General features: G+C 44.1%; 1 protein-coding gene across 12 annotated transcripts in view; it reads left to right on the forward strand.

The window, feature by feature from the left end:
• The window catches only part of TNIK (TRAF2 and NCK interacting kinase), a 1364982-nt gene that overhangs the window by 1145476 nt on the left and 193395 nt on the right, over positions 1-26111 (forward strand). For all 12 annotated transcript variants that reach the window (XM_069618746.1, XM_069618750.1, XM_069618745.1 and 9 more), the window contains 4 exons: positions 41-277; positions 17316-17422; positions 24038-24201; positions 24864-24964. In XM_069618746.1, the coding sequence (XP_069474847.1) occupies positions 41-277; positions 17316-17422; positions 24038-24201; positions 24864-24964 (609 nt within the window). The remainder of the gene's footprint in view (positions 1-40; positions 278-17315; positions 17423-24037; positions 24202-24863; positions 24965-26111) is intronic.

Raw genomic sequence — 26111 nt, forward strand, 5'->3', positions numbered from 1 at the left:
TGTAAATATTGTAAGTGATCCTTTGCGCTTCATTCCACAGCTCCCCATTCTGGTGTCTGTAAAAACGACGCAAGGACCCGCGTTGTCTGGTTCCCAGTCGTTGCACGAGCAGCCGGTCAAGGGACTATCTGGCTTCCAAGATGGCCTAGTCTCCCATCGCCCAGAGTTGCCACGTCAGAATTCCGATCCAACGTCAGAAAATCCACCAGCCATTCCTCGCATTGAAAAATTTGACCGCAGTTCTTGGTTGCGACAAGAGGAAGATACTCCGCCAAAGGTAACATGCGTTACTGCTCTCAGTCAAGCTACTTAGCATTGAGTAACGTCCATTACTCTTAGTCTGTGGGTGTGGCAAGGTATGCGTGTTGATGCTCTTCTTTTCCAGGATAGGTAAGGCAAGACTTTGCCTAGAAATGTCCTAACTTACACCAGCATATTTATTGCATTTCACATACTGACTTACACCTGATTTATGATATGTTATTTATAACATGCTTAATACCCAGAGGTTTCTAAGCACGGACCTGTGGATCGATCCTGTGGTGCTCTGTGTTGTCTTGCTTCCAAGGCGAGCACGTTGCCCTGAGCTATCACCCCGAGACAGCAAAATGTATGTCTGTTATACGTATGGTATACGTTGCACAATTGTAACATTACGTACCTATAAAGTACCAAGACATCTGCAAAGTGGGGTTATTCAGGCATGTCTGAAAAGGGTTATACAAATCTGCATGAGGACTCGCTAAGTCCTAACTCAATGCCTATTCAGAAACATTTCCCAAAAACATGTACTATGTTGAGCTTTACACCCAACTTGTACCTGAGTGAACTATGTGTAAGTTGTACAGGAACAATGGGAAGGTACTCTCATTTGCCGTCAAGATGGCAACCTGTGTACAAGAAGTGCCAAAAGCAATTTGAAAAATGTTTTCACCAACAGAAAAATGGAAGTAAAAAAGTGAATCCGTTTTTTTTCTCACTGACATGGCGTGATATACGCCCATAAAAGCCCACGTTTTTAGGCCTTTGTTGTCCTGGTGAATACCACCTGCTTCCGGCATCCATTGTTACAGTCATGAGTTCAGCCTCTTCTGGTCATTGCTGTTGGTAAATACTCTTCTCCAGGGGTCAAGTCCTAAAAATTAAAATTTGGGGGCTCATAAACAAGCTGAATGGGATCTGATGTCGCCAGAAATTAGCATGTCAAGGTGAAATATGCACATTTCATTAAGTTGGGTTTGCATAACCACCCAAATTGCACAGGACGAATGGCACACACACCCCCTCCCCCCGGCCGTCCCCAAGAGAGGATATTTTCTTCTAATAGTGTTTATGAAAACGATAAAAGGTGCACATGTTTTATATTCCCAGGAAAAAACATTTGTGTTGGTTCTTGAAGTTTCAGTACCGAAATGGGACATTTCACCTTTAGTTGTTTGTCATTTTTCATCATGTTATATAGTGCACTTCAGTGGTGAAGTGTCTGGCCTGCAAACCTGACTGCGGTTCGATCCCACAGGATGGCTTTAATTCATAAACTCAAAGAGGACATTCAATGTTTTTCATTTTAGCTGTGGGGGGGGGGGGTGGGGACGAAGTCCACCCTCTGAAAAAAGTGGGTGGACTCCGTCCACCCGCGTGTACCGTCGACTTGAGCCCTGCTCTGCCCAGTAGTAAGTTCAACCTACGTAGGTGTAACTTAACGTATGTTGGAGTCTAGGGCTTTTTCCATTAATCCCCCTACCAGTCTCCTATGCGTAACGCATAGTTTTCCTCACTTCATTATCATCACAGTAATGCATGACTTCTGATGCAATCCTGTCCAGATATATTCAATATCACATACACACCAAACATTTAAAAATAAGGCTCCTAGTGCCCCTTAACCTGAAATGGCATGATTCCACTGCCTGCATGTTTTTTGCACTTTTGTCACCCGTCTGAACGGTACTGGTTTGGGATGGAGGAGAGTATAATTCACGCGTAAAATGTATGCATAAACATTTTGCGCGTGGATTTTCATTCATTTATATAGCAGAGGGGTCATGTATCAGCATTTACATTTCTGCCTCTCTATCTTCTCTGCCTTACAAACGTGACAGCATGTGGTGGATTCCTTTGGTATCCGCCTGCTTTTGGGTCCAGCAAAAAGCAGTCCGGTTCAATAGAAATCCATTGTAAACACTGCCTGCCATGTGTAAATGGCAGGCAACGTTTACTCAATTTGCACAGCTTAGTGAAAAAGTGAGGCGTGAAGGTCGATCTGGGCCTCCAATTTACACCTCTGTGAAAATGATGAAAAGTACACATAGAAGATGTGCAGCGTAACAGGCTCCTCCGCGTAATTTTTGGTGATTTTGAAAACAAGCCCCACTGCGCTTGAAATCCATGTGGTCTTCGCTTAAGAGAAATTCACAAGGCTGAGGCCTGCATCCTGATTCTTGCCGACTAAGCAATGATTTAGGAGACATTGGGCCTCATTGCAAGTGTGTCTGTCCAGTAACAACGGTGCCGGTAAGCATACCGGCACTGTTGTTACCGGACTGGCACACTAAGAGTCTGCGGGTGGGTGCCGTCCCTCCCACCACGTTAGACCTGACAGGCGGAACGGCACCCGCTCGCAGACTTTCGGGAAGCACCAGCACTGTTATTAGCGGTGCTGGTGCTTCCGTGGTCGCCATTCCCATTGAGTTCTATGGGACTCAAAAGGGAATGGGGATTAATGATTTTCTGGCGCCTGATTTACAGGAACACCAGGGTTGTAATCCCCTGGTGTTTCCGTGGAGCCAGGCGGCGGAAATATGCACGAGTCCAGTGGCAGCCTGCCAATTTTACCGGCAAGGCTACCGCCGGGCTCGTAATGAGGCCCGATGATTGTGACCTAGAACGCTCAGTTACATAGTCTGTGACGTATGTTTTTAAGCGTTGTCTGCCCGTTCAAGGTAAAGTTCAATTGGCCTTCAAATGTAAACTCTCACTCTGATGAACACTTTTTATTGTTCAGTCTGTTGGCGATTCACGAACCCTACTTCCCACACATTTAGACGACATGCACATTTGTTGCTAATAGCAGTGCTGTAAAAAGGATATCGCACGTGTACGAGCCTTTTACATCCCTTCAAACTTTGTGCGGATGACTTGTGGACGGTGCACTGTGCAGGTCCATAAATATGCTGTTTGTATCTAATCAAAAATGTGTTCTTCACTGAGCATTTGTTCTGTCTTTAGTAGTAACCGCTGCGTCACAACAAGGCAAAAGGGAGAGGGAGGAAAGAGCTTACTAGGCCTTGTACATTCGGCTCTCGCGAGATTGCTTTCAAGCGGGATCCGGGATTCGAACCTCTGTTGCTCAGCGTGGTCTTGCTTCCAAGACCCGCGTTGGCAAAGAGCTATCATCTCTTCACGAGAGTATTACGGAAAGGTTGTGTTGTAATTTAAAATGCCACAACAGTATTGTGTTGGCTTTTTAAACCGGCTAATTTAATTTCTTTACTCTTTTGGTCGATCGCTCGCTAGTTGCAATTTTTGGGGACATCATGCCACCTTGTGGCTCAATGGAAAACTTGGTCCCGTACTTTAAAATTTTTCGAAGAAAGGTTTGGAATACCATGTTCGCTAAACGTGCAGATGCTGTTTCTAACAAAAAGTAAAAAAAAAAACGGGCTCCTGCAGAGATTATACCTTTATTAGGCTCACTCTGTTTTTCTTTGTTCGATTTCAAGACCACGCCGGTCTCTTCCTCAAGCAGTAAAATGTGTGCGGCTATTTAGACTTTCAAAACGCCTTCATCACCACTAGGCAAGGAGGAATCGGATCTTTGCCTCCATCTCTGTTTCCCATCCATGCTGTTATAGTTTTTGCAATGAGTAATACATTTATATAGTTCACTGTGCCCGGGTGGGCACACCTTGTATATGTTTAGTGACTGCAATCTATTCTGGTCTCAGAAATTGCACAGGCGGGAACTGTGAATTGTTGCAGTTACTGCATAGGCACCCCTGCATTCAATTCCTGCAGTTCTAAACCACGGGCGCAAATCAGTAACTTTGCTCTACACTTTTCCGCTCGGTTTTGGAAACCGTGTGAACCTGCCCAGCAATTAATGATTGCAGGAAGCATTTCAATTGGATTTTTTTCACCACTGTCTCCGACTATGAAGACATGTGTTTGTCTTAGACTGACAACACCACGTTTATTTTGGAATTATTATTTTTTTTTGACATTTTGAACTGGGATCCTCCCTGGGATTCAAATACTCGAGACGGGAAATATCTGAAGTTGCAATGACAGTGCACAATAGAGGTGGAGTTGACTTCTAAAGTGGCACCTTCATGCTTTTTATTCATGTTATTCAAAGCTAGATGGTTACTAACTTAACAGCATTGAGCGCACACATGAATATGTATTACATGAATGACTACCTGCACTGTACTGCAAATAATTAGTAACGTCAATGATTGTGCAAGTTATTAATTATTTGATTAAATGCATGATTAGACAACGTGGGATCAGGTGTTACAGTATCTTCTAAAACCTACTGTCAGAATTATTTTCTCTCGTGTCAGTTAACATTAACAACAGGTGCATAACTTTAATTCTAATGTATACATTAACATTCAATCAAAACAAGGGTTGTGTAAAGACTGGAGGGGGGTGTCTGTACCCCTGCTCTCTATATGGCAGAGTAGAGGCACAGAGCACCCCAGCCAAGATTCTCTATTGGGTAGCGAAGGACGAGCAATCAAGTCTTAACCTCTCAGGAGGTGATGCAGGCTGGTTCTTAAGTACAGTGCAGTCCCCAAGCCCCCAAACACCCCCCCACCACGAAAAGGAATGTCCACACACTATGTTAGTGAAAACAGTTCTTTATATAAATAGGCTCAAGTTATGTACACAATTACAATGACACACTTTGTGCTCAAGATAATCTAAAATGGTAAATATATACAGTTTCTATGTGGTACCACAATTACTCTTTGATTCCATTAAAATGCATTAACTCTACTCAGTTCAAATGTCATACAAATCAGTAAATAATGTGAACCAACAACAGACATAGGAGGAAAGCAGGTTGGTTAAAACATGCAGAATACTGGCCCCTACCAATAGACATAGTTCTGTGTGAGAATCCCCCCCCAACCTGGGCAACCTGTAAATAAAGATATAATACAAGCCCAGTCCATATATTGTCAAACAGAGTCTTATAGAAAGGTTCTACCATCCCAATGTACCTGGAATAGCAGAGTTCGACGTCGGGTCATTGACAGATCCTTCTTGAGCAACTCCCTTTAAGGCAGGAGCCACGGATCATTGAGATCCCATGTGAAAATGGTGAACAAAGGCGTTGAGGCAGCAGCTTCAGTCCTGGCAGTGCTTGTCGACGATCAGTCGTGGACGTCCTGCGAAGTTGAGGCATGTGGGGCATCTTGATGCCAATAGTTTGTTTCCGCAAAGAGTTACTGAAGAACTTTGGCCCAGCAAGGGTGTCGAGTTGTCGTCGTCTCTGCGGTCTTCAGGTGGTGGGAAATCCACCGGCAGATTCTCCTTGGCACGTCAACGGCCTTGACTTTCTCCGGCGGGGCAGAGCGGTCGTCGGTGATGAGCGAGGGAGTCCTTAGTTCAAAGTATTCTTAGGCAAAGGAGCACTTCAGTTCTGGTCGGCGATGGCAGAGAGCTGGCAAACGGAGCAAAAAGGCAAGATAACAAAGCGTCTTGGTCTTCTGCTCTGATTGCCACACTCTCCCATTTGAAAACCTAGGCTGCATGGCCATCATAGTTTACTTGGCATTTCCATAACCAGAACAGTACAATAACAGCAACGGAAGGTGACGGTTGATAGTGTTTTAGTTAATGGGGTGCCAGATAACAAAGTTTTTACTGTACAGTAATTTCACCATGAAAGTTTAATCTTTTTAAACATATATATTTTCAATGAGACCCATCTTCCCCCTTCACAGCCCGGATTATGTCCCATTCAGTTGCTTGATGTCCCACTTCTGCTCTCCTTTCTGTTGCACACATTACTGTCTTGGGCAATCCACCCACCCCTACAAAGCTGTCCCATTCTTAGGATCTCACCATTGCTATCTTCCGTCATAGCCAAAGCTGCCTTCCCTCGCACATGTTGCAGCGCACCCTTACATCAGTGTGACATTAGAAATATTTGTACTTGCCTTGGAAGGGAACTGCTCAAACTATAGATAATGTGGCTGTCGTGTATTACTGACAGCGAAAACATTGCATAGCTCAATTATTTAGTGAATATACTGCGATGTGGAACTTTTTCCAAATGCTTCCAAACAAAGCATCAATACAAAAACTCACTTTTTGGGATTTCACTTTTGGGTCTCATGTACATGGAACACAGGCCAAACAAACAGTTCAACCCTCCTGTCCCACAAAAACCCCTGAATGTCAAATTTAAACAACACCTAGGAACATTACAAGGTCACGAGCATTAGCATTCTTTGATAAGGTTTAGATTTCAACCAATTGCAACCTTTTTCTATTTTCAAAAGCAATTTCACACATGCAGCGCTTTGTATGTTTAATTTCCCTGCACACTTGAACATGCTAGTAGTTTGGAAAGCACAACAGACTTTTCATAATGTTTTGGATTAATAGAACCCTTCTTCCATCTTCACCCGGAAGCAATACATCCCTCTTCAATCGGGATCACTTTCTCCCTCTCTGAAGAGTGTGTTTTTCAATTAGGGACCACACTGTTTCATTTAGCAAAGCACCTCTCTACTAAGCACCAAAAACCCAGACATTCAGTTACATCCAGCAACCCTCTGCTTAAAGGCCAGATCTGAGGAATGGTGACAGTTAGGAATTTCGTTTTTAGACAAGGACACCCCCTCCCCTTCATGAATTCTGGGGTTGACAAGGAAAATAGGTGTACCCGATTACATTAAACGACTATAGTTTGTATTCACACTGGCAGTGAGTTGTGTTAATTTCGAATGTTAACAAAATCCTCCCGAACTGGGAGAATGGGAAAACAAGCTCCCCCCCAATCTCATCATGACAATGGCCTAGAGGATCACGGCCTAGGCACCCCCCACGGGAAGAATTTATCTATCTACCAGATGACAAAATACCCTGGTTCAGGAACATAAGGGTATGCCCACGAGCCTGTCCAGCTCAGGCCGACACCTGCGGCATGGATGAACTTGACTGAGACAACAGCCACAAGTATCCACATCGTTAGAGATGCCATAACGACCTAGCCGACTGCCAAGAACACACGTGCCACCATGCACACTGGTCACTCACACACCAACCTACACGAAGAACATATCCAGTGCTATGACGTAGGTGACTGACACACCCACTGACGTGCATCATTGATATTTTTCACATAGGCCTTTTTATAGTAATGCAGAAACGCATGACGCTTGAAGAACTCGTGTATACGCTTGCTGACGCTTCTCCCGCCACTCGCCCTGTGACGACACCATCATGTATACCTAACACTGCTTGAGACGCCATGTCAACCCGTGATCCCCGTACAATGGAGTATGTATCGCCGCCCGAGAACTAGGCCCGAGTAGGCCGCAAGCAAGAGCCCCACCATGAAAATCCTCTCAGAGCAAGAGTACAAGTGCTGATCGTGCAGAACGAGCCCCAGCGAGAGCTCATAGCCAAGGCTACAATGTTGCAACTCGCATGCCACCAGCCCGGCGCCAAGGTTACACCTGAAAAAAAGCCAAGCCCGCAGAAACGGAATACAAATCTAATGTGCAGAATCATACTCCAGCTACAGTCTCTCCACACGTGACCAAGCCGATCTGACAAGGTGCCAGACCCACAAGACAGAAAGTCGCCTGGGTCCCCGTCTGGGACACAGGTTGCAACAGTGAAGCGGCAAGATGGACACCTACGGCGATGGCAACGGCCCGCTCACAAGTCTATGAGCAGACCTGTACGTTGTCTGCATAAACACATAGTTGCACATTGTTGCTAATGACAGGTACACCGTGAGCTGGGAACGACGATGGTCCCAAGCTTGGGGGCTCACGAGAGGACCAATCAGAACGCAGGGGGGCTCATCACTGACGCCACTAACATTAGCCAATCACCAGGGGTCCCTTTGTAGCGATTTTCAAGTATCTAATAGTAGGGACAGCCCAAGTATACCACCTGACTCCTTAACCACTAATATCCTTCTCCATACATCTCCTATACTAACCCTACCACTCAGGCAACCAATCCGGAGTGGCAATAGGTTTTTTGCTAACTTTCCCAGGTGGCGCAGGTAGCGCGTCATACTGCTGTAAAAAGGGCCTGCGAGCCCCACTAAGAGTGAGAGTCTGGACGGACGCATTCGATCCAAGACCCATCCCTGCCGTTATAATAAACAGCAGAACCACCTTGCTCCTTGTGTGTCTCACATACTCCTTTTGGGGAACACGGGAGGAGTTGGGGCCTCCCAGCCCAGAGGTCCGCGGACGGCTCTGCCAACCCCGGGAGAATCACCCCAACAAGTTGGAGGCACTGCTGAGATCTGTTTAAGGTCTATTTTTTGAGCTTTTTCTTTTCCAAGGCCTCTCGTTGCGAGGAGGCCCGGCGGCGCGGCCCCTCTGCCGCTGCCCCCTTTTGAGGACTACAGGACCATCGCGGAACTGCGAGAAGACCGGACAGCGCAATCCGGATATTGGCCTTCAGGAGCCGGTTGAGAAGTATCCCGCGTTTGGCGAGTGTCCAGACGTGGTCCAGACGCAGGGAGGTGGCGAGCCGCTTGGAGGGGTGCACGCAGTCGAGCGGCCCCGCATCAAGAGAACTTGGTGAGTAGGGCACACCCAACGAGCAATGTGAGGTTGTGAGGGAGGGGGGGAGGAGTTGTAATAAGGACGACGGGAGGTGTTATTATAGTGTGTGGTGAAGATTTGATTAATAAGTGTTGTTAGACGAGTGCGCGGTAATGGGACAAGCACGAGGGCCGTCCTCTACCACATCACGGAAGCAGGGTGGGTGGAGCCAGACGGCACCACGTGCGGTTGCTCGTAGACACTGATTGGTCCAGATCGTGGGCACCTGTAGAGGGGGTGTGTGTGGTTTTCTTACGAATTGACGTTGTAGATCAATGAGTAGATGAGGATCCCTATTGATCGAGCAGTCGAAACTCGATAGATAGATGATGTTTTCCTGTAGGAGGTAGCTAGATTGTTCCCAAGTACGGAAGATAATTGGCTGGTTAAGCTCCCCGCGCGAGGGGCGTGTCACATGCGAGGCGGCGCAGCGTGCGCAGTCCGATTATAAGAGTGTATTGTTGGTTACCTTGTTCCGGGCGTAACAAGAGGACAGCTGTGGGGTTAACGGGGACAAGGAGTTATAACTTATTGCGCGCTCTTTTGAAGTGTAAAGATCTTACCGGTAGTAGTTGAAAGATGTTGGTGACGTCACCCGTAGGGTCTTCATCGGACACCTTGGCCACATCGCGTTGTTGAAGGGTGGTAGGGGAGTAAGCAGAGGACAAGCGCGGTAAAACTGAGGTGGGGAGGCTGCGCACGGAGACCGCCGGCCACCCCCAAATACGGGAAGGGTGGAAAGGGGGAAGTGACCGTGCACGGAGAACGCCAGCCACGCTGAGTAAGGTGGAAGAAGGAGGGGAGTAGAAAAGGTGGGGTTGCTGTACAAGCACGTCACACAGGGCACGCAGCCGCAGGGGGTTTCGTGTGCCACGGCCGCAGGAGGCCGTACCAACGGTATTAAAGGAAGAAAACAAACAGAGTAAAAGGACTGTATACTTGTAATTGTTATACTTGGTTGTTTTACTTTTAGCGGACGGTCGAAAGTCCCCAATCTATGGGGCCAGGTAACAACGGCTGTGCTGAGGGGAGTTAAAAGCACAGTATAACCATGTCATATGGGTCGGGATCTGGAGGGTGGGGGAACACTCTGACTACCCCCCTCCAACATATTTGCAAAACGCTGTCACCCACAGGGAAAAACTCATCAAATATAGCATAGAGTGGACACAAGGAACAGACAACAAAATGACGACACTGTGGCCGCCTAACGGTAGTTTTGAACCGTACGTCCAACACACATACACAATAAGTACAAAGGGTAAAAGTTGGCACATCACGTGGAGGTGTTTAAGTTGTGGAGGATGTTCCAGGGATACCGGCCAGGACCAACCGGAATGTTCACCGTGGAAGGCACGACAGAAGGGAAGGGGAGCGAAGAAACAAAGGAGGGGAAGGAAATTAAGGAGGAAGGAGGAAACGGGGAAAAGGCGACCAGTAGCGCACAGTGTGCTGGAAGAGACAGGAAGGGTGATGAAAGGTTTGGTAAGGAAAATGATGTAGAAGTAAAGAAGGAAGGGACAGAAGACATCCCCCTAGTGAACGTAGTGAAGAAAGAGGAAGGTGGGTTATATCCTGTGACAGAGCTACGAGAAGCAGCAAGGCAACAACTGACGGCAGCTGAGGGGTACTCAAACCCCGCGTACAGCCTTCCGGCATACACTGCTACAGGTAGCTACGAGGGGGGGAGGAGGTGACGAGTACGGTAAGTTCGAGTTGCACGCAGGCGTGAACAAAGGGAGGGAAGAACAGCGAGGAGCACATTTCAAACATAGGACAAGACAAATGGGTAGCAGCGCAGGTGCTCTTAAAGCTGCGAGGGACATTAACAGGATAAGAAAAAGACGTGGTGAGGAGAATGAATAAGGACGGCGCAGGTAGCACTGGAAAAGGGGGTGAGGAGAGCAACACAAGGGAAGGAGAGCTGTCACAAGAAGAGCAGGAGATCTTGGAGGAACGATTGGCTGAATTGAGGGATGAGCGGAGTGCACTGATTAAGCAGCTCAAGCAAGAGGCACGAGGAAGGAGGAAGGAGAGGAAGGAAAGTAGGGATGAGTTAGAAAGAATGAAGGAGCGTACAGAAGAAAGAAAGAGGGAAGCGGAGAGGATGAAGGCAATAGCGGAAAGGGTATCCCGAGCAGCACAGCGTGACATGAAGAGAAGGGAGGAAGAGAAGGAAAAGGAAATGGAACTATGGGAGAAGAAAATACTCTCTGAAAGCACCAGGAAATATAAAGAAGGTAAAGTAATAGAAAGCATATTAGAAAGGGAGAAAGAGAAATGGGAAAGGAGGAGAGAGGAAGAAAGGATATTAGCGAAGGTAAGTAGTGAGGTGATGGAGGAATTGAAAAAGAAGAGAGAGGAAATAGGTGGTGAAATAGTGGAAAAGAAGGAAGAGGAGAAAAGAGAGAGGAAAGTGGAGAATGGGGTAAGAAAATATGCGCGTCGGGATGCGGAAGTGGCTACAACATCAGCCCAAAGGGGAGTAACTGGTAGAGGAGACCAGGAAGGAATGGATTTAATATTCTTAAAAACGGTAACAATAGGGGGGAAAAGGACAGATTGGGGGTTGTCGCTCCTGGATGAATTTTGCAGCGAAGAAGAAGAGGGAGTGGGAAGAGAAGGAAGGAGCGGCAGTAGGGAGAGCTTAGATAAATTGAACATCACACGCGCTAACGGGGAATCATCATGGGCATGTAAGAAGAAGGAAGAAGTGAAGAGAGTTGAGGAGCAGGTAAGAGAAGTGGCAGGAGGACCAACACGCGCAGTTACATCCACATCTTCACGCCCAACACGCCCACCCACACCCGTGCCTGAACACACACCATACATCGGCAGGCTCAGAGATCTCCCAGGACGCAGGCAGGAAGAACGACCACGCACACCTGCAGTGAACCAAGAGAGTAATAGGAGAGGGGCGAGAAACGAAGGAGAAGATACGACACACAGCAGTAATAAAGATATGGCAGCAGATTTACTTGACACAGAGGAAGAGGAGGAGTACACGGATTCCACCCCGCGATAACTAGGGGGACAGATGGGGTACAATTTAATGCCACTATTGGAGAGGGGAGGGGCTAGACCACAATATGTCCCTTGGAAGCATGCTGATAAGGAGAATATAAAGTGCAGGTTCCCATCATTAAGCGGAGGAGCGGGGAAATGTATATATGAGATGGAAAAACACACCGCGGGACAGAAACTAGCAGTGGGAGACGTGAAGGGTCTATTAATATCAACATTAGGAGACGCGGCAGATGACATTTGGAAGAGAGCAGGATTCCCCGGAGTCGCAATAACAAACACGTCACATGACGGGGCGCCATTTGCCAACTGCAGGCATGCATTATTGCAGGCCCTGAGGGTGCAGTACCCAGACACATCAGATATAGGAGCAATTACGTCACGCAAGATGCGTGAGAATGAAGATCTTGTTGATTATATCCAGGAGATTCAGGAGCAGTGGCGCTTGGAAACTAGAGAGCAATGCGACAAGACACCAGCAATTTTTTACCACATACTAGTACAAGGGCTTCCAGGGCAGTACAAAGACAACTGAAGAAGATAGTGGGAATGGAAGCTAAGGCCTGGCCCAAAATACAACTAACATTAATACACCACTGTAGGATGTGGCAAGAAAAGATGAAACAAAAGGAAGAAGATAGGAAAGCAGAAGAGGCAAAATTAGTGCAGAAAAAACTAAGTATACAATGGAAGGAGCACTAATAACTACACCGACAATAATGGCACCAAACCCCATGCAAGTAGTGGCTGCACAAGATTCCACACAACAACAAATAGTACCATTACCACAACCACCACAACTTATAACACAACAGATGCCACCACCCCACCATACACGGCTACCACAGGAGGAGGGTACATGCCACCGGGAAATGGATATTATAACAACTGCAGGGGAAGGGGCGGCAATAGGTTTTTTGCTAACTTTCCCAAGTGACGCAGGTAGCGCGTCATACTGCTGTAAAAAGGGCCTGCGAGCCCCACTAAGAGTGAGAGTCTGGACGGATGCGTACGATCCAAGACCCATCCCTGCCGTTGTTATAATAAACAGCAGAACCACCTTGCTCCTTGTGTGTGTCTCATACTCCTTTTGGGGAACATGGGAGGAGTTGGGGCCTCCCAGCCCGGAGGTCCGCGGACGGCTCTGCCGACCCCAGGAGAATCACCCCGACAATCCTGTGTTATTTGGCTATAGGGAAATTAATTGAATTATTATTTATCAACATATACTAAGAGTCTCCTTCCATACCCTGCACCCATTAACTAAGGGCAAGGTCTTAAATCAAACAAATCCCCACACTTGGTTCTGTTGGACAAACAACTTGGTTTTCTGAGTTTGGTGCTCAGGAAAGACATCAGCATTTCAGGACCCTCTCTTGGGCAAGCACAGGGATCTGGTCAGACACTTCAGTTAAGGATAGCCAGCAGCATTCATCCCTCTGTTTTGCTCTCCTTGCAAACATCCCAGCCTCTTTAGTCTTTCTCAATTGCTGTCTCCCAGGCAATGTTAAGTCTGCAGCATTTTCCAATAGTTGCACCCAGAAGATTTTTAGGCAGCCCTCCAGCAAGCAGCAAGGTTAAATTCTGCAACCCTCTTATTCACCCAGATGAGCGCTGCAAGCAGCAAGGTTAAATTTTGCAACCCTCTTATTCACCCAGATGATTTTTAGGCAGTTCTTCCCTCTCTGGCTTGTGCAGCCACTTTTTAACCTCAAACCCAGACCTCTGAAATGTTGATATTAGGAGGTGTTAACTTATTAGCCCTGGATATTAATTGGACCCCTGAGGTCCTGTATACCCTCAAAGCCCAGCCTCTATCTATGCATAGGCCCCTGAAGTTATATAATTGGAATGTTGGTAGGGATGAATCCACCCACCGCAGTTTTCATTTTACACGTACATTTTTCATCTAAAAAGTCACTATATGACAACTTTTTATTTTACAAATAAACATAACATAGATATTGTTGGGTTCCTCTACTCGTGCTACTCGTAATGAACGAACTCCCATCTCAGCAGGAGGTTGCAGGTCCAACTGACGGTTTTTCGTCTTTGCTCACAAATAATAGACTATCACCAAACTTTACATCCAGTTACATGAATCCTGATGCGCCTTCCTCCCTTATAGGCCTTTCGTCAATTTATTGTAAAACAAGTAAAATAATGTGACCTAGTGATTGATAATGACTAACGATATTTCCCAAAAGCATTGACACATAACATTGAGTTGATATTTTTACTCAGTGTAAATTAGCTTAAAACAAGACCCGTTTTGTAATTTGTCATACAGCAATACTAGATCTTGGGCGAGTTCTGGCAGCTCTCTTGACTTCCCCTGTATCCTCATCCTCTCGTCTTTTGAAACTCTTTCCCTATGTGAGCTTATAAGTTGCGAAACAACTATAACTACGCGTAAACATTTAATGCTTTACACTTTAGTTAGAATCCAGACTACTACTTACTCTTTGCTTAGCCTTACACAACATATTATGTTTTTCATCTACTCCCAACTACACTTGCCTCGTGATTTCACAATTGCTTAATCAAGAGATAGAGGCTTTCCAGAAGTCTAGGTTATACACTGATCTGCTTACCCATTAGCCTCTCTTCCACACAGCCCTCATAACTGTTCAACACTTTTCCATAAGAGTATTTCTATATCTTTCCATTCTCTATTCCATTCTGCTTCCTTTTTCTCAATTTATTTTTTATAGTATTCATTTTTGGCAATGATTCTTCATTCCTGCTCTTTTTCTTAACATTGTGTTTTTATTAATTTATTTTGATTATTGTATGGCATGATTATCTAATAAATTTAGAAAGAGAAAGATCTGTGCATGAAGGGTGTCTCCAAAACAAAAAAGAAAGACATGCTGCTTTACAAAATTGTTGTTTTTTTCACAAAATACCTCCACGTAAGACACAGTAGTCTGCCAGTGGCAAATGTGCAGTCTGAAGTTTGCTTCTCCCGCTCTAGACTACAACTCCCATCAGACTGACCAAGCCAAGATAATCAGTGGTGAGGGATCATCGAAGTTGCAGTCCCAAGAATGTACATAGTCACAAGTTGCAGACCCCTGTTTTAAGCATTTCTTGATGATCTAATTTCACAATACTTTAAAAATAAAAGCAACCCGTGCCCCGGGTTCTAATAGCTTGTCTAACGTGGTTATAAAAATTAACCCCCAATTCTGGGCGAGCCTCATGAAAATCTTGTTTGAGAAAGTGTTGGCTGACGCCAGAATCCCCGAATCGTGGCAAAGGGCCATTCTCATACTTGTCTTCAAAAAAGGCAATAAAACAGATCCCGCCAACTATCGCCTCCTCTCTATGCTCAATAGTACAGGTAAAATGTTTGCTTCCCTAATGCGAAAAGTTCTACAGGTATGGGCGGATAAGGTGGGGGTCCTTGACCGTTTTCAGAGTGGCTTCAGGGCGGGGTACTCCACTGCACACAATCTGCTTATAATGGACTCCCTTAGGAGCAAAGCAATGCAACCGAATAGTCCCCCGCTCTACGCCTTATACATCGACTTTCGATTCAGTTAGCAGGGGAAATCTATGGCGCAAACTTAAAAGCTGGTCTTGTCCACCTGCTCTTATTCCTTACCTGGAGCTTCTCCACACAAATACCACTGTCCAGCTTAGATTGGACAACAGAGGCAATATAACTCGTCCAATCACGCAGTTGAGAGGAGTAAAGCAGGGGTGCGTTACGGCCCCCTCTGCTTTACAACCTATTTGTGCCTGATGTTCTGGAACATCTTCAGGGAATTTGGAATTGTCCTCCCAAAGTAGGCACGAATCACTGTGTGATCTTGGCCTACACTGACGATCTTGTGTTATTGGATCACACTTTTAGTGGGATACTTAGATCGTCAGAAAGGCTGTGGCACTATGCAGAAGCTAATGGGCTAGTCATTAATCACAATAAGACCAAATTAATCTTATTTACACCTGGCAAGGTGGTACATCCCTGCATGCACCAGGATATAGTGGAAATCAAGTACACCTACTCCTATAAATATCTCCGAGTAGAATTTGATAGCACAGGTAATTACCTTCTGTGCATGCAGGCACGTAAAGTAAAAGCGGCACAATTAACTGCTATGATATATAAGTCCAGAGTGGCTATTCTATCTGGGATGCGTGACAACTTTATATCCAATGCGTTGCGCCTCTGGTTACCTACGGCCTGGAATCCCTGATAAACATGAATCTAGGATGGTTACAGATCCTTGAGGGAAAATTTTGGAGGCGAATTTTGGGACTCCCTCAATGTATACCTATGGCCATTTTGAGATTAGAGTTAGGGATTATTTCCCTTAAGACTATTGTGCTGCGAAAAAGAGCGGAGTTATACATCAAAATTCAGAATAATCCCTCGAATCCCCTGCTGATGTGTGTAAAGGAGGACTTGGGAGCCAGTAAGCTGTCTAAATTAGAGAAAGACATGGAGACACTGAGTAAAACAATTGGCTGGACCTTGCAATCGGGACAAGATAATGAATGCATATTTTACCATCTTCATAGGAGCATCACTCTGTGGGATTGGCAGAACAACTATGTACATTTAGGGAGCTTAAACAAATTATAAATTCATGACATATGTCCTGTATACATTTAAAAAGGCCCAATTGTATTTAAGTCTGTGCCCCTCCACAGCTCTGAGGTGATTTATCTTGCTAATGCGTATCAACCATTTGCCTACATTAGAGACCCTTGGATTGGAATGTGTTCTCCCTGGATTAGTAAAGCATTGTAGAATATGTGGGAATCCAACTGAGCCCAAAATGGCGAGACACATATTAACTCAATGCCCGAAGATGAACACCAGTTATAGCAAATATCTCAGGGAATTTGTGCACAGCCTCGAACATGTTGGGGCGATTGAGTTCTGGCACCAGTGTCCCAACACACTTAATCCGAGGTTGCACTTAGCCCTCTTTAGAATATGTTCTGATGCAGAAAAACGAATGACCATTAAGGGGTAGCTAGTGTATCCTCCCTTTTCCGGGGCAGGGGGATAACTCTGGATTAACGTAATGAAACACAAACAATGACATCAGGAATCTGTATTTAAGTTGTAACACACAGTGGAATTGACCCTGATCGTAAACGATCTGATTTGTAGGGCTATGCTGATTTTTCTTTTGCCATACCACAGATTTTGTTAATCATTGCAATAAATTGTATCTATGAATTGAGAGTATGCTTTTCTATTTATTGTATGAATCGGTTATATTAGTATTGTGTATTATTTGAGTTCTTTAATCATGATTTGTTTGATTGAATGTGTAAAGTTTTATTTGTGTAAAAGTGTATCACATTAAATAAATAAATAAAATAAAAAATCAAAGATTTAGGAACCTATCGGAGAGGCAAAATGATTTTTTTAAATAAAGTCTGAAGTACCTTTTTAGTGGTATGCGCTTGTCATGTTGAAGAAGATGTGATTTATTTGAATGTTTCTTTCAGGTGCCTCAGAGGACGACATCCATCTCCCCAGCACTAGCGAGGAAGAACTCTCCAGGAAATGGCAGCACATTGGGAAGCAGGCTGGGAACTCAGCCCGTAAGAGCAAGGTACAACAGAATTGATACATGGCCTATTGTGGCTGATGCGGCCATGCCATGCCATGTCATAACATTTAATCTTGATCAACGACCTGTTCGCATTTTATAACACAACACTATGTCTATACATTAAAGGCTGCAAGGTGGCACTGGTGCCCAGTACAGTATGTTTGGCAGACCTTTATGATAGCCAGAGTTTTTAAAAACAACTTTCAAACATAAAGAATATCTTCCTATGAGGGGTGGTTTGGTCCACTATTAGGAAAATCATTCACCTGTATACTGGGTGAAGTGAATGTTAATGGAGAGTGAGGAACACCAAGGATCCAGCCCACTGATGTTTGTATATTGTGTGGGCATAGGCATCACAGCAGTAAAATGTAATGAATGGAACGGTTTGAATGAATCATAATTAATCATAACCAGTGGCAATAGTACACTGCAGCTTTCTAATTTCTTTCTTTCATTCGACTGATTTACCTTTACAGAAGGGTAACCCATTTACGAATCATAATTTTAAAAAGGAAAGTCCATTTGTGCTACAAGGCGCTGCAAGAGATAGAGGCTTGGATAGGATGTATTTGCAGTGTTGCATCTTTGCAACTATAGAATCAGCTAGACTGAACATTCTGCAGTGGTGCACATTTGAATAATATACCATTCCTTTCATGAGAGGGGTAATTAACCCGCATATGTTGATGCCTGGTACTGTGGATTTTCAATAGGTTGGGATTTATACATTTTCTCAGCTTGATCTTTGAATCTTATGTGTAGATGTGCCTTGATGGTGTGCCATGGTTTGGTTCCCAAAAAATATCTCCGCAAAATTAATTGTACGCGTGTCATATTGACTAAAGCAGTCTTTCATTTCTGAACGTACATCATGCACTCAAACATAATTGAATAATATTCGTCACAGTTTTTTTTTATGTTTTATGATCTGCTTTTCCTCAGTGGCTACACAAGTAAACGTTTTGAGCTCGACTCTTCCTCAGGGCAAAAACATTCGTGTCACTCCAAATTTCATGGAGTGCACTCTGCTGCCTCGAGAATCGATTTCATAATTCAACTTTCTATTTCAGTTTAAGTATGTTTACTGATTGTCGTCAGAATATTTTATACATACATATTTGTTTGACGTCAATAACCTTTTGTGGGTTTGGCAAAATCTTGAACTTGTTTGTCTCACCCCAGTATCCGGCACGTGAGGTTATTCTATTCTGTTTGGTCCGATCTAATGTACAATCTCGTAAGCTGTGATACTTCGTGTAAGAAGTCATTTGTTTGCAGACGAGTGTCAGCGCTTTCAATGTGTCCACTGCAATATTTTGTCTCCCTCGAGCTTCTCCTTTTTTGCACTGGAAACTAAATCTGCCAGAAGATGTCAACATAGCTATAAGACAGCCAAATTGCAGTAGGAGCAAAGTAAGTCACTTAACACACAGGTGCACTGGGGCGTCCGAGGAGGTCTGAGAAGAAGACAACTGACATTTCTGACAGTGGAAGTGATTCTGAGATCAGGCCTAATGCCATTGCTGCGATGCGTGTTCCTTTTGGGGAAACATGTGGGCTATCCATAATAATGCACTAGGAGTTTGACTGCCCTACATCAGGAGTAGCATCATTAACACTTTCCCCCACTGACTATTAACCAGATGGGTAAAATTCTCCTTTCACTTCATTGTCTAGCGAGTCTCTGTGGATGATGGAAATACTCACGCACGCCATGGCCCTTACATGAGACCTTTTGCCGCGGAGAAGGTTGAGAAGGGATTGCAAGCAGTGTATTTCAGAACTTGTAGCTACCTCAGTGTAACGGTGCTACACCCTGCTGATCTCTTGTGGGGTAGTTTTGATAGCAGTGGCCCTGCACCGCTTTCTTTGTGACGGCAGATTCTCAGGTACTGCTTGGGAAGCCACCATCATTGCTGCAAAAGCAACTTCTCGCAAGGGGTTGGACCTGAAAGCTTTGCTCATTGGCTCTTTCCGTGAAGGGGTGCTCAGTGGAACTTCGGTGTGCTTTTCAGTGGCTGCTCATCACCCGGGTCTATTCAAATGATCTTAATAGATGAGTCTAGATTCCTTACAAGGTATCATCTTTAGGGGCAGCTATTTTACCCCTCTCTGTGTCACCCCTGTGATGAAGGCTTAGGCCCCAGTTAGTGCGATAGGTTCTCTGTGTCATGACCCTGTCCTTCCTGTTCCACTCAGGCATATTCCACACTTCAGTTGCCATGGTGTTGTTATATAATTTTATATTTTACTGCCCTTCCTGAAGAATCAGGATTGAATGTGGAGGGCAAGAACACACCCCCACCGCCTTTCATCTGCATGGAGCATAGACTCCCTGATATAGTCTTGGGTAGTCTCTACTGCATCTTGAGGTGCTTCATTCTGTCCTTTGTCCGCAGGAACCACGAATAGACAAAGATCTGCATGACTTCCATTTTGGAACTGTCTGGGGACCTGAAACGTGCCAAATAAAAAAACACATTCTGTGTGTAGCCCGATTTCTGTCCCGGCAGAGGCTTGAAATGCCCCCACGAGTCTCCAGTTCTACAAAACACAAAAAACGTGGCCTTTTCTGCAATACCTACCGAATTAATAGCATAATCTCGCCCTCCCTCCACCAAAAGTATTGCACTGCTGTATAAAATACCAAGCCCAATGCTGGCACCCTCTCGTTGTAAAGCATTCAGCTGCTCTCGAGGAAGGTTTGCGATAAGCAATTAAATAAATCCTCGCTCCACCTTATCCCTTGCTGCTTGCATGAAATGTTGGGATATTGCTTCCCCATCAGTACTGTCCAGCTGATGGGTTTGGAGTAAGTGACAGTAGTACCATATTGAGTCCTTGACCAACTTACTTTGAGACTTAACCCCTCATAGTTTTTCTTTTGCCGCTGCTTCCTGGTCCGCACTTGGTATCCTGAACCCTCTTCAATTTATACCAGGGGTCTGCAACCTTTGGCTCTCCAGATGTTTCAGACTACAATTCCCAAATGAGGCTATTAACTATGCTCGGTAGGGATGGTGGGAATTGTAGTCCAAAGCATATGGGGAGCCAAAGGTTGCATCTATACTGGGTGCACAGTTGAGCCAGTGAGAAAAACAGAGCTAGTTGTTAGATAAAGTACTCTGCGAAACTATGGTCCCAAGTAAACCGTTATATTGGGCACAAAAATGGAGCATATTATTTTAGCAACAGTTTTGCTGCTTAGATAATGTGGAATGGAGCAAATGGGTCTTGCCTAAATCCATGTTTTCGAGAAATGTTTTATTAGGGAAAAAATGGTGTAACTTTATTTGTATTCTATGTTGGCTGTGTAACATAAAGACACATTTAAACAGATTTCTTTTTATTTTAAGCAGCAAACATAAGAAAAACAAGAGTGTAATTTCAGTTTGCCAAATGTGACAAATCTAGCAATATAATCACTGATTCTCTGGAGGGAAGCTTCTCTTACGTGGCCAGTGAAAGGCAGGAGCTACCTGACTGTGGGGGTGGGGGTGGGGGCTAGCTGCAGGTGGACCACATGGGAGAAGACCAACTCCAGAGAGGCAGACAACCCCTGAATCAAAATACTCTTGCAGTCACAATTCCCAATAACCCATGTGCCCCTGCATCATACCTAAATGGCTTATTGTGATGTAGTTAAAGAATGCCCAGGTTTTCTCAACTAAACACCTTATTTAGACCCCACCATTTTTTTTTGGTATTGAGACGATGAAGAGTGCATAGAGCAATGAAGATGATCAGAAGCGGGCAGCGAATGCTGCTTTCTATTCTTTGGAAAATGTTAAGCAATACCGGGAAGCTTTCACCTGAAACAGCTGACCAGAAGGAAAGAGAGGCAGAGATTGAAACTGTTGGTAACCTGTTCTGACGCTGATCAGAACGCTGAAGGCAAACGGACTGTAAAAAAGCAGTACGGTAGATGACACAAATGGTGTGCAAGGAGACCGAATTGAAGGGATCTCCCTGCTTGATGGTCTTAAGCAGCTGAAGCTGCACTGAGCAGAAGACAAAGCGAGGGCTAACCGGCCCCACGCAGAGTCAGCAGACTGAAAAGGAAAGACGCGAGGAACACCAAATCCGCCCAGTAAGCCTAGGCAAAGCAAATGGGTTACCAGACCACTTGAAGGTGAATGCTGTTTCGCACAAACAGTGTGAGAGAGTCAACGTGACACCATTAAATAGTCTGATACGGATGCAAGCAATATTAAGACTGGGTCAGCGACCCTCTATTACAGAAGAGGAATTATTGTGAATGCGAACTTTGCCTGGGAACTGGTCGGTGATCCAATATTTGAAAAGCATTACGTGGATGAAAGGGAGAGTAATTGGAGAGCGGAAAAGCCCTGCAGGTTAATGAACCAGGCAAACAGTAAGTCTGGCACTCGCACACATACACCAAGGCAAACCAAAACAATAGTGACACTTCCTGGCAGGAGAGTAAATCAGGATTTGTGGAAAGAGAAGTGAACTTGAATTTGAGAAACAGTAGTGCGACATCCTGGCAGGAGAGTAAACCTGAAATTGTGAAACCGTGACAAATGGATATAAAAGGGGAGAATCATCCCACTTTTAAGGATCAGTGAGAAAGTTCCAATTACCCTGACAAGAGTGTACATCAGGGAGATAAAGAGGCTAATGGAAGTACAAAGTGTGAGAAACTGAACATTCATGAGAATTGTACATTAATAGGAAGCTCAAGGGGGAAGGCTCATTCCCTTTGGACAAACTTGAACTGTAATGAATTGACTTTTTAAAACTACCAGAAAAAATGTAGAGGCAGGTAGACCCCTTTCCAGGTGGAATTTAATTATTTTCTTTTCTACACCTTAAAACTTTATATTTTGTAACTAAGAAAGACAATCTATAAGTGCATAGTTTATAGACATCCCCTTGTACATATTATATTGAGTTTAGAGAGTAAGGGTTAGTTTAGCGTTTTTGGACACTGGACGGAGGATGCTCTTTTGTTTAAATCCTGACACAGACGATCCTTAGTTTTGTTGAGACAAGGAAACCCCATTTAGGATTAGGGATCGGTAAAAAGTACCCTAACCCTGTTACTATTTTGATCAATAGGTCTATAGCAAGCACCTAACATGCCATTGTGTCAGAGTCTTACTCTTGATCCCTTACACCTAGTACACCTGTTTTCTGATGGTATGGAGTGGGACTAAACCAGTTTGCTCCATTCTATGTTATCAAAGCAATACAACCGGTGATGAATTGATTTGCTCATTTTTTACACTGGTGCCAAATGTTAGATAACCTTTCCCCTAATTGGCTGGCTTCGCCTACGGTTGCTAATTGTGAAAATCTACATTAAATGAACTCTTTGGTTTGCAATTCAGAAAATTTGTCGCTGCTGAAAGTCATGTGGTACCTTTCGTTGCAGATCATCACTGTGGTGCTTTGAAATTAACATTGGGAGTTATGGCAAGTTTTATTTCTGCCTTAATCAATAGATGGTTGTAAAACCTGTTATTGGCATCAAATGCTTTTTTCAGATTGCAAATTTGTAGTCTGCAGATCTAACCTATCTATATTAGTTGTAGTTACCCCCGTGTCATGTGAGCAGTTAACGGCTTAATTCACTCTCATTAAGAGTTTGGTAATGTTTTGCGATAGATCTCCACAAGCCGAAATCTTAAGGTTCCTGCAGGATTATAAAATGGATTTTCCTCCCTCTTTGTCGAATAGAAATGCATTTGGTGCAGCAGTGGTTAAAATGTCAAATAACTGGTTAATTTGCTGACCTCCCTTGCTCTCTGTATGTATGTTTCTAGTTCTAGTCTGGCCGTCTTTTATGTGCGCCCTGGGGTCTATGGCATGTGGTGCATAAAAAGAAACAAAATAAATAAATAAATGCTGCTGTACCATGCCTATACATGTACAGAAGGGTCATAATTGACCTTACTGTGTATTATTCATAAAGGGGTGAGAATGTGGGCTTCTGAGATGCCTCATTAGCACTTGGTTTAGGGATCACTCTCATATGTTTATCCATTAAGTTGATGTGATGTGTAAGGTCATGCTATTACTAAAAGCACTAAAGCCTTTTGACATGCTGGTGATGGGGGGGGGGGGGCATTTCACACCACCTTTTGGAGGGAGGTCGAAATATGCAGAACTCCAACTCACAATCCTGTTATAATTTGAGATAGTGCCTCCATTTACCATTAGCACCTTACTCACGGTGTTGGTGTTAGTCTTGAAAGCAAATGCACTATTCCATCTTTGTGCTCCTTGCATTAGTCAATCGAATGGCACTTGGCCCTTCGTCATACTGTACTTTGTTAAAGCAGCACAATGGCATGCAGACTTTTTGAGCAATAATAGCTAGCTTGCTTTTACTCTGTGAAATACCACAATTAATTCATCTGCCTACTATTAGTGGTCCTCAATGTGGCAATGGTAAGGCCATGGAGGTGCGCGCCATCTGCACTTTTATTTGTATCAGTTGTATTTTTTTATTAAATTTTGATTTATTGAGATTTAATGCCCAGTATGCTTTAGGTGTCCCTGTACTTACAGCACAGTCTTTCAATCTGCTGTAAAGTATATATATGCCTATTCTTGCCTTATTTTTCCAATCTGGCATCCAAACAGTAACCCTGATCTGCGGAGAACAGAACCTCTACTAGAAGCTCCAATCCAGAGGACGAGCAGTGGCAGTTCTTCAAATTCCAGTACCCCAAGTTCCCAGCCTAGTTCCCAAGCAGGTTCGCAGCCAGGATCTCAAGCTGGCTCCAGTGAGCGAAACAGATTAGCAGGTAAGGCTTTTTTAAACAGGTTTGTGGAAGCATTCTCTTCAAACCCCGCACTCTCCAAGTTGAAAAACACATTGTCCGTTGATTGAAGAGGAATTATCTGGGCACTGCAATCATTTGTCTGCCATTCCTGCAAGTGAGTGCATGTGTTCCCATGTGTCTGGCTTCTAGTGCCCTGGATTCACCTTCTTGCCACTGTGAAATGAGTTATCACATCTCTCATTGATGCAGATTTATTTACAGCCATCCAATGTACAACTTTGATCAATTATAGTCACACAGAGAGCATAAAGAGGTCGCATCCCCTCAACCTCCCTGCCTCTGCATCCTGCATCAACTGTTTTTTGAAAAGCGTTTGCCATGGACAAAGCATGTATATGCAATATGCTGCAATCTTCTTCGTATCTGAATGGAATATAAATTGCCAATTGGCTTATTTGGTTTCATTAATATCATTTTTGTAGTCTAGAAAAGGTAGATGGCATTGATTGTTCATAGTAATACAACTTTTTAAGGAAGCAATACAATACTTTTGATTACACGGTATTACATCAATTTAGCTTCTTACCTTTGATTGATATTTTCTTCTTGTATTAGATGTATTCAATGTTGCATGTGATATCAGATTGGTGTTAACTTGTATGTGTTTTGGGTTGGGTCTTCAGCTGGAACCACTATACCAGAAGGTTCACCCGTGCCACCTCATGAACCTCCAAAGGTGAAGCCAGACGATACCAGGGACATGACACGTCCGAGCCGACCTGCTGTAAGTCTAATTGATTTCATGTAACAGCCTCAATCAAACCAGTAATAAAACATACTTTGCAACCAAATATCACATTCGGGACTGTTTACACACAGAGGGATAGACTAATAAAGCACTTTGCTGTAGACCGAATATGGGGAAATCCTCAAAAGAGACAATCTAAGATGTGTACTATGAAGGTTTCCACTGTTCAAATACAGAATCAATACATTTTATTTTCAGATAAACAGAGAATTGTTCATGTAATAGAGTTTCCCGATTTAAGTTTATCTCATATTTATTGTAAACTTTGGAGAAAAATATATCCACAAGTCTAGCCAACAATATTTACCAACCTCAATTTTAATTTTGGCAAATTCTTGATCAACTCTAAACCTTTGTTTTAAGTGTATCCCACATGAGGAGACTTGAATGGTGGAAAGGTTTCTGCCTCGTTTATTGTGGGTACATTTCCATCATATTTAAGATTCACGTCACAAATTCAGTTCAACAATTGTCTTCATGTTCTTTCTCAGCCTTTTTAATTATCGCCAGCCATCATCTGGGCCTCTAGGGACTGAAGACATTTTTTACGGATAGGGCAATAGTTGAGGCCAGTGCTACGGCCTTTATCAAAACCAGCAGCACTGTTTAATTAGTTTCTCCTTTTTATTTAAACAAAAAACAATGGTATATTGGAAGAAACAGTAGATGGTTTGGAAGTCTGCAACTCTAGTTTCTCTCCTTTTTCGGATACATCTTAAACCTTTTGGGTGAATGAAGAGCCAGACCTACCAATTTTTTCTTTCTGATGGAACCACAAATGCTGTGTAGTTTTGCAGTAAGGCATAATAGCTCCAGGCACAAGACATTTAATGGCATGATCAATGCGGCACAACAATACTAAAGTAATGGATCCACCAGGTGTTTTAATATTATCAAGCTAAGAAAATACAAATTGCAATTAGCAAAGGTCTAACTCGACCTCCATATGTTCTAGACACCAGTACTAAAAACGGGTGATTGTAGATTACATGTTTCACCCTAAGGGATTTTTTGTGCCGTTCCTATTACTGAACCCATATTTTCCTCCTTTGGAATTGAGTCCCAAAGTGAAAGTGCCTCTTCCAATTGAATCAAAGATGATTCACCAGTGTGGCTCGGATGG

This window comes from Ambystoma mexicanum, chromosome 10, assembly GCF_040938575.1.
Source record: "Ambystoma mexicanum isolate Mex_15411 chromosome 10, UKY_AmexF1_1, whole genome shotgun sequence".
NCBI classification, from domain to species: Eukaryota; Metazoa; Chordata; class Amphibia; order Caudata; family Ambystomatidae; genus Ambystoma; species Ambystoma mexicanum.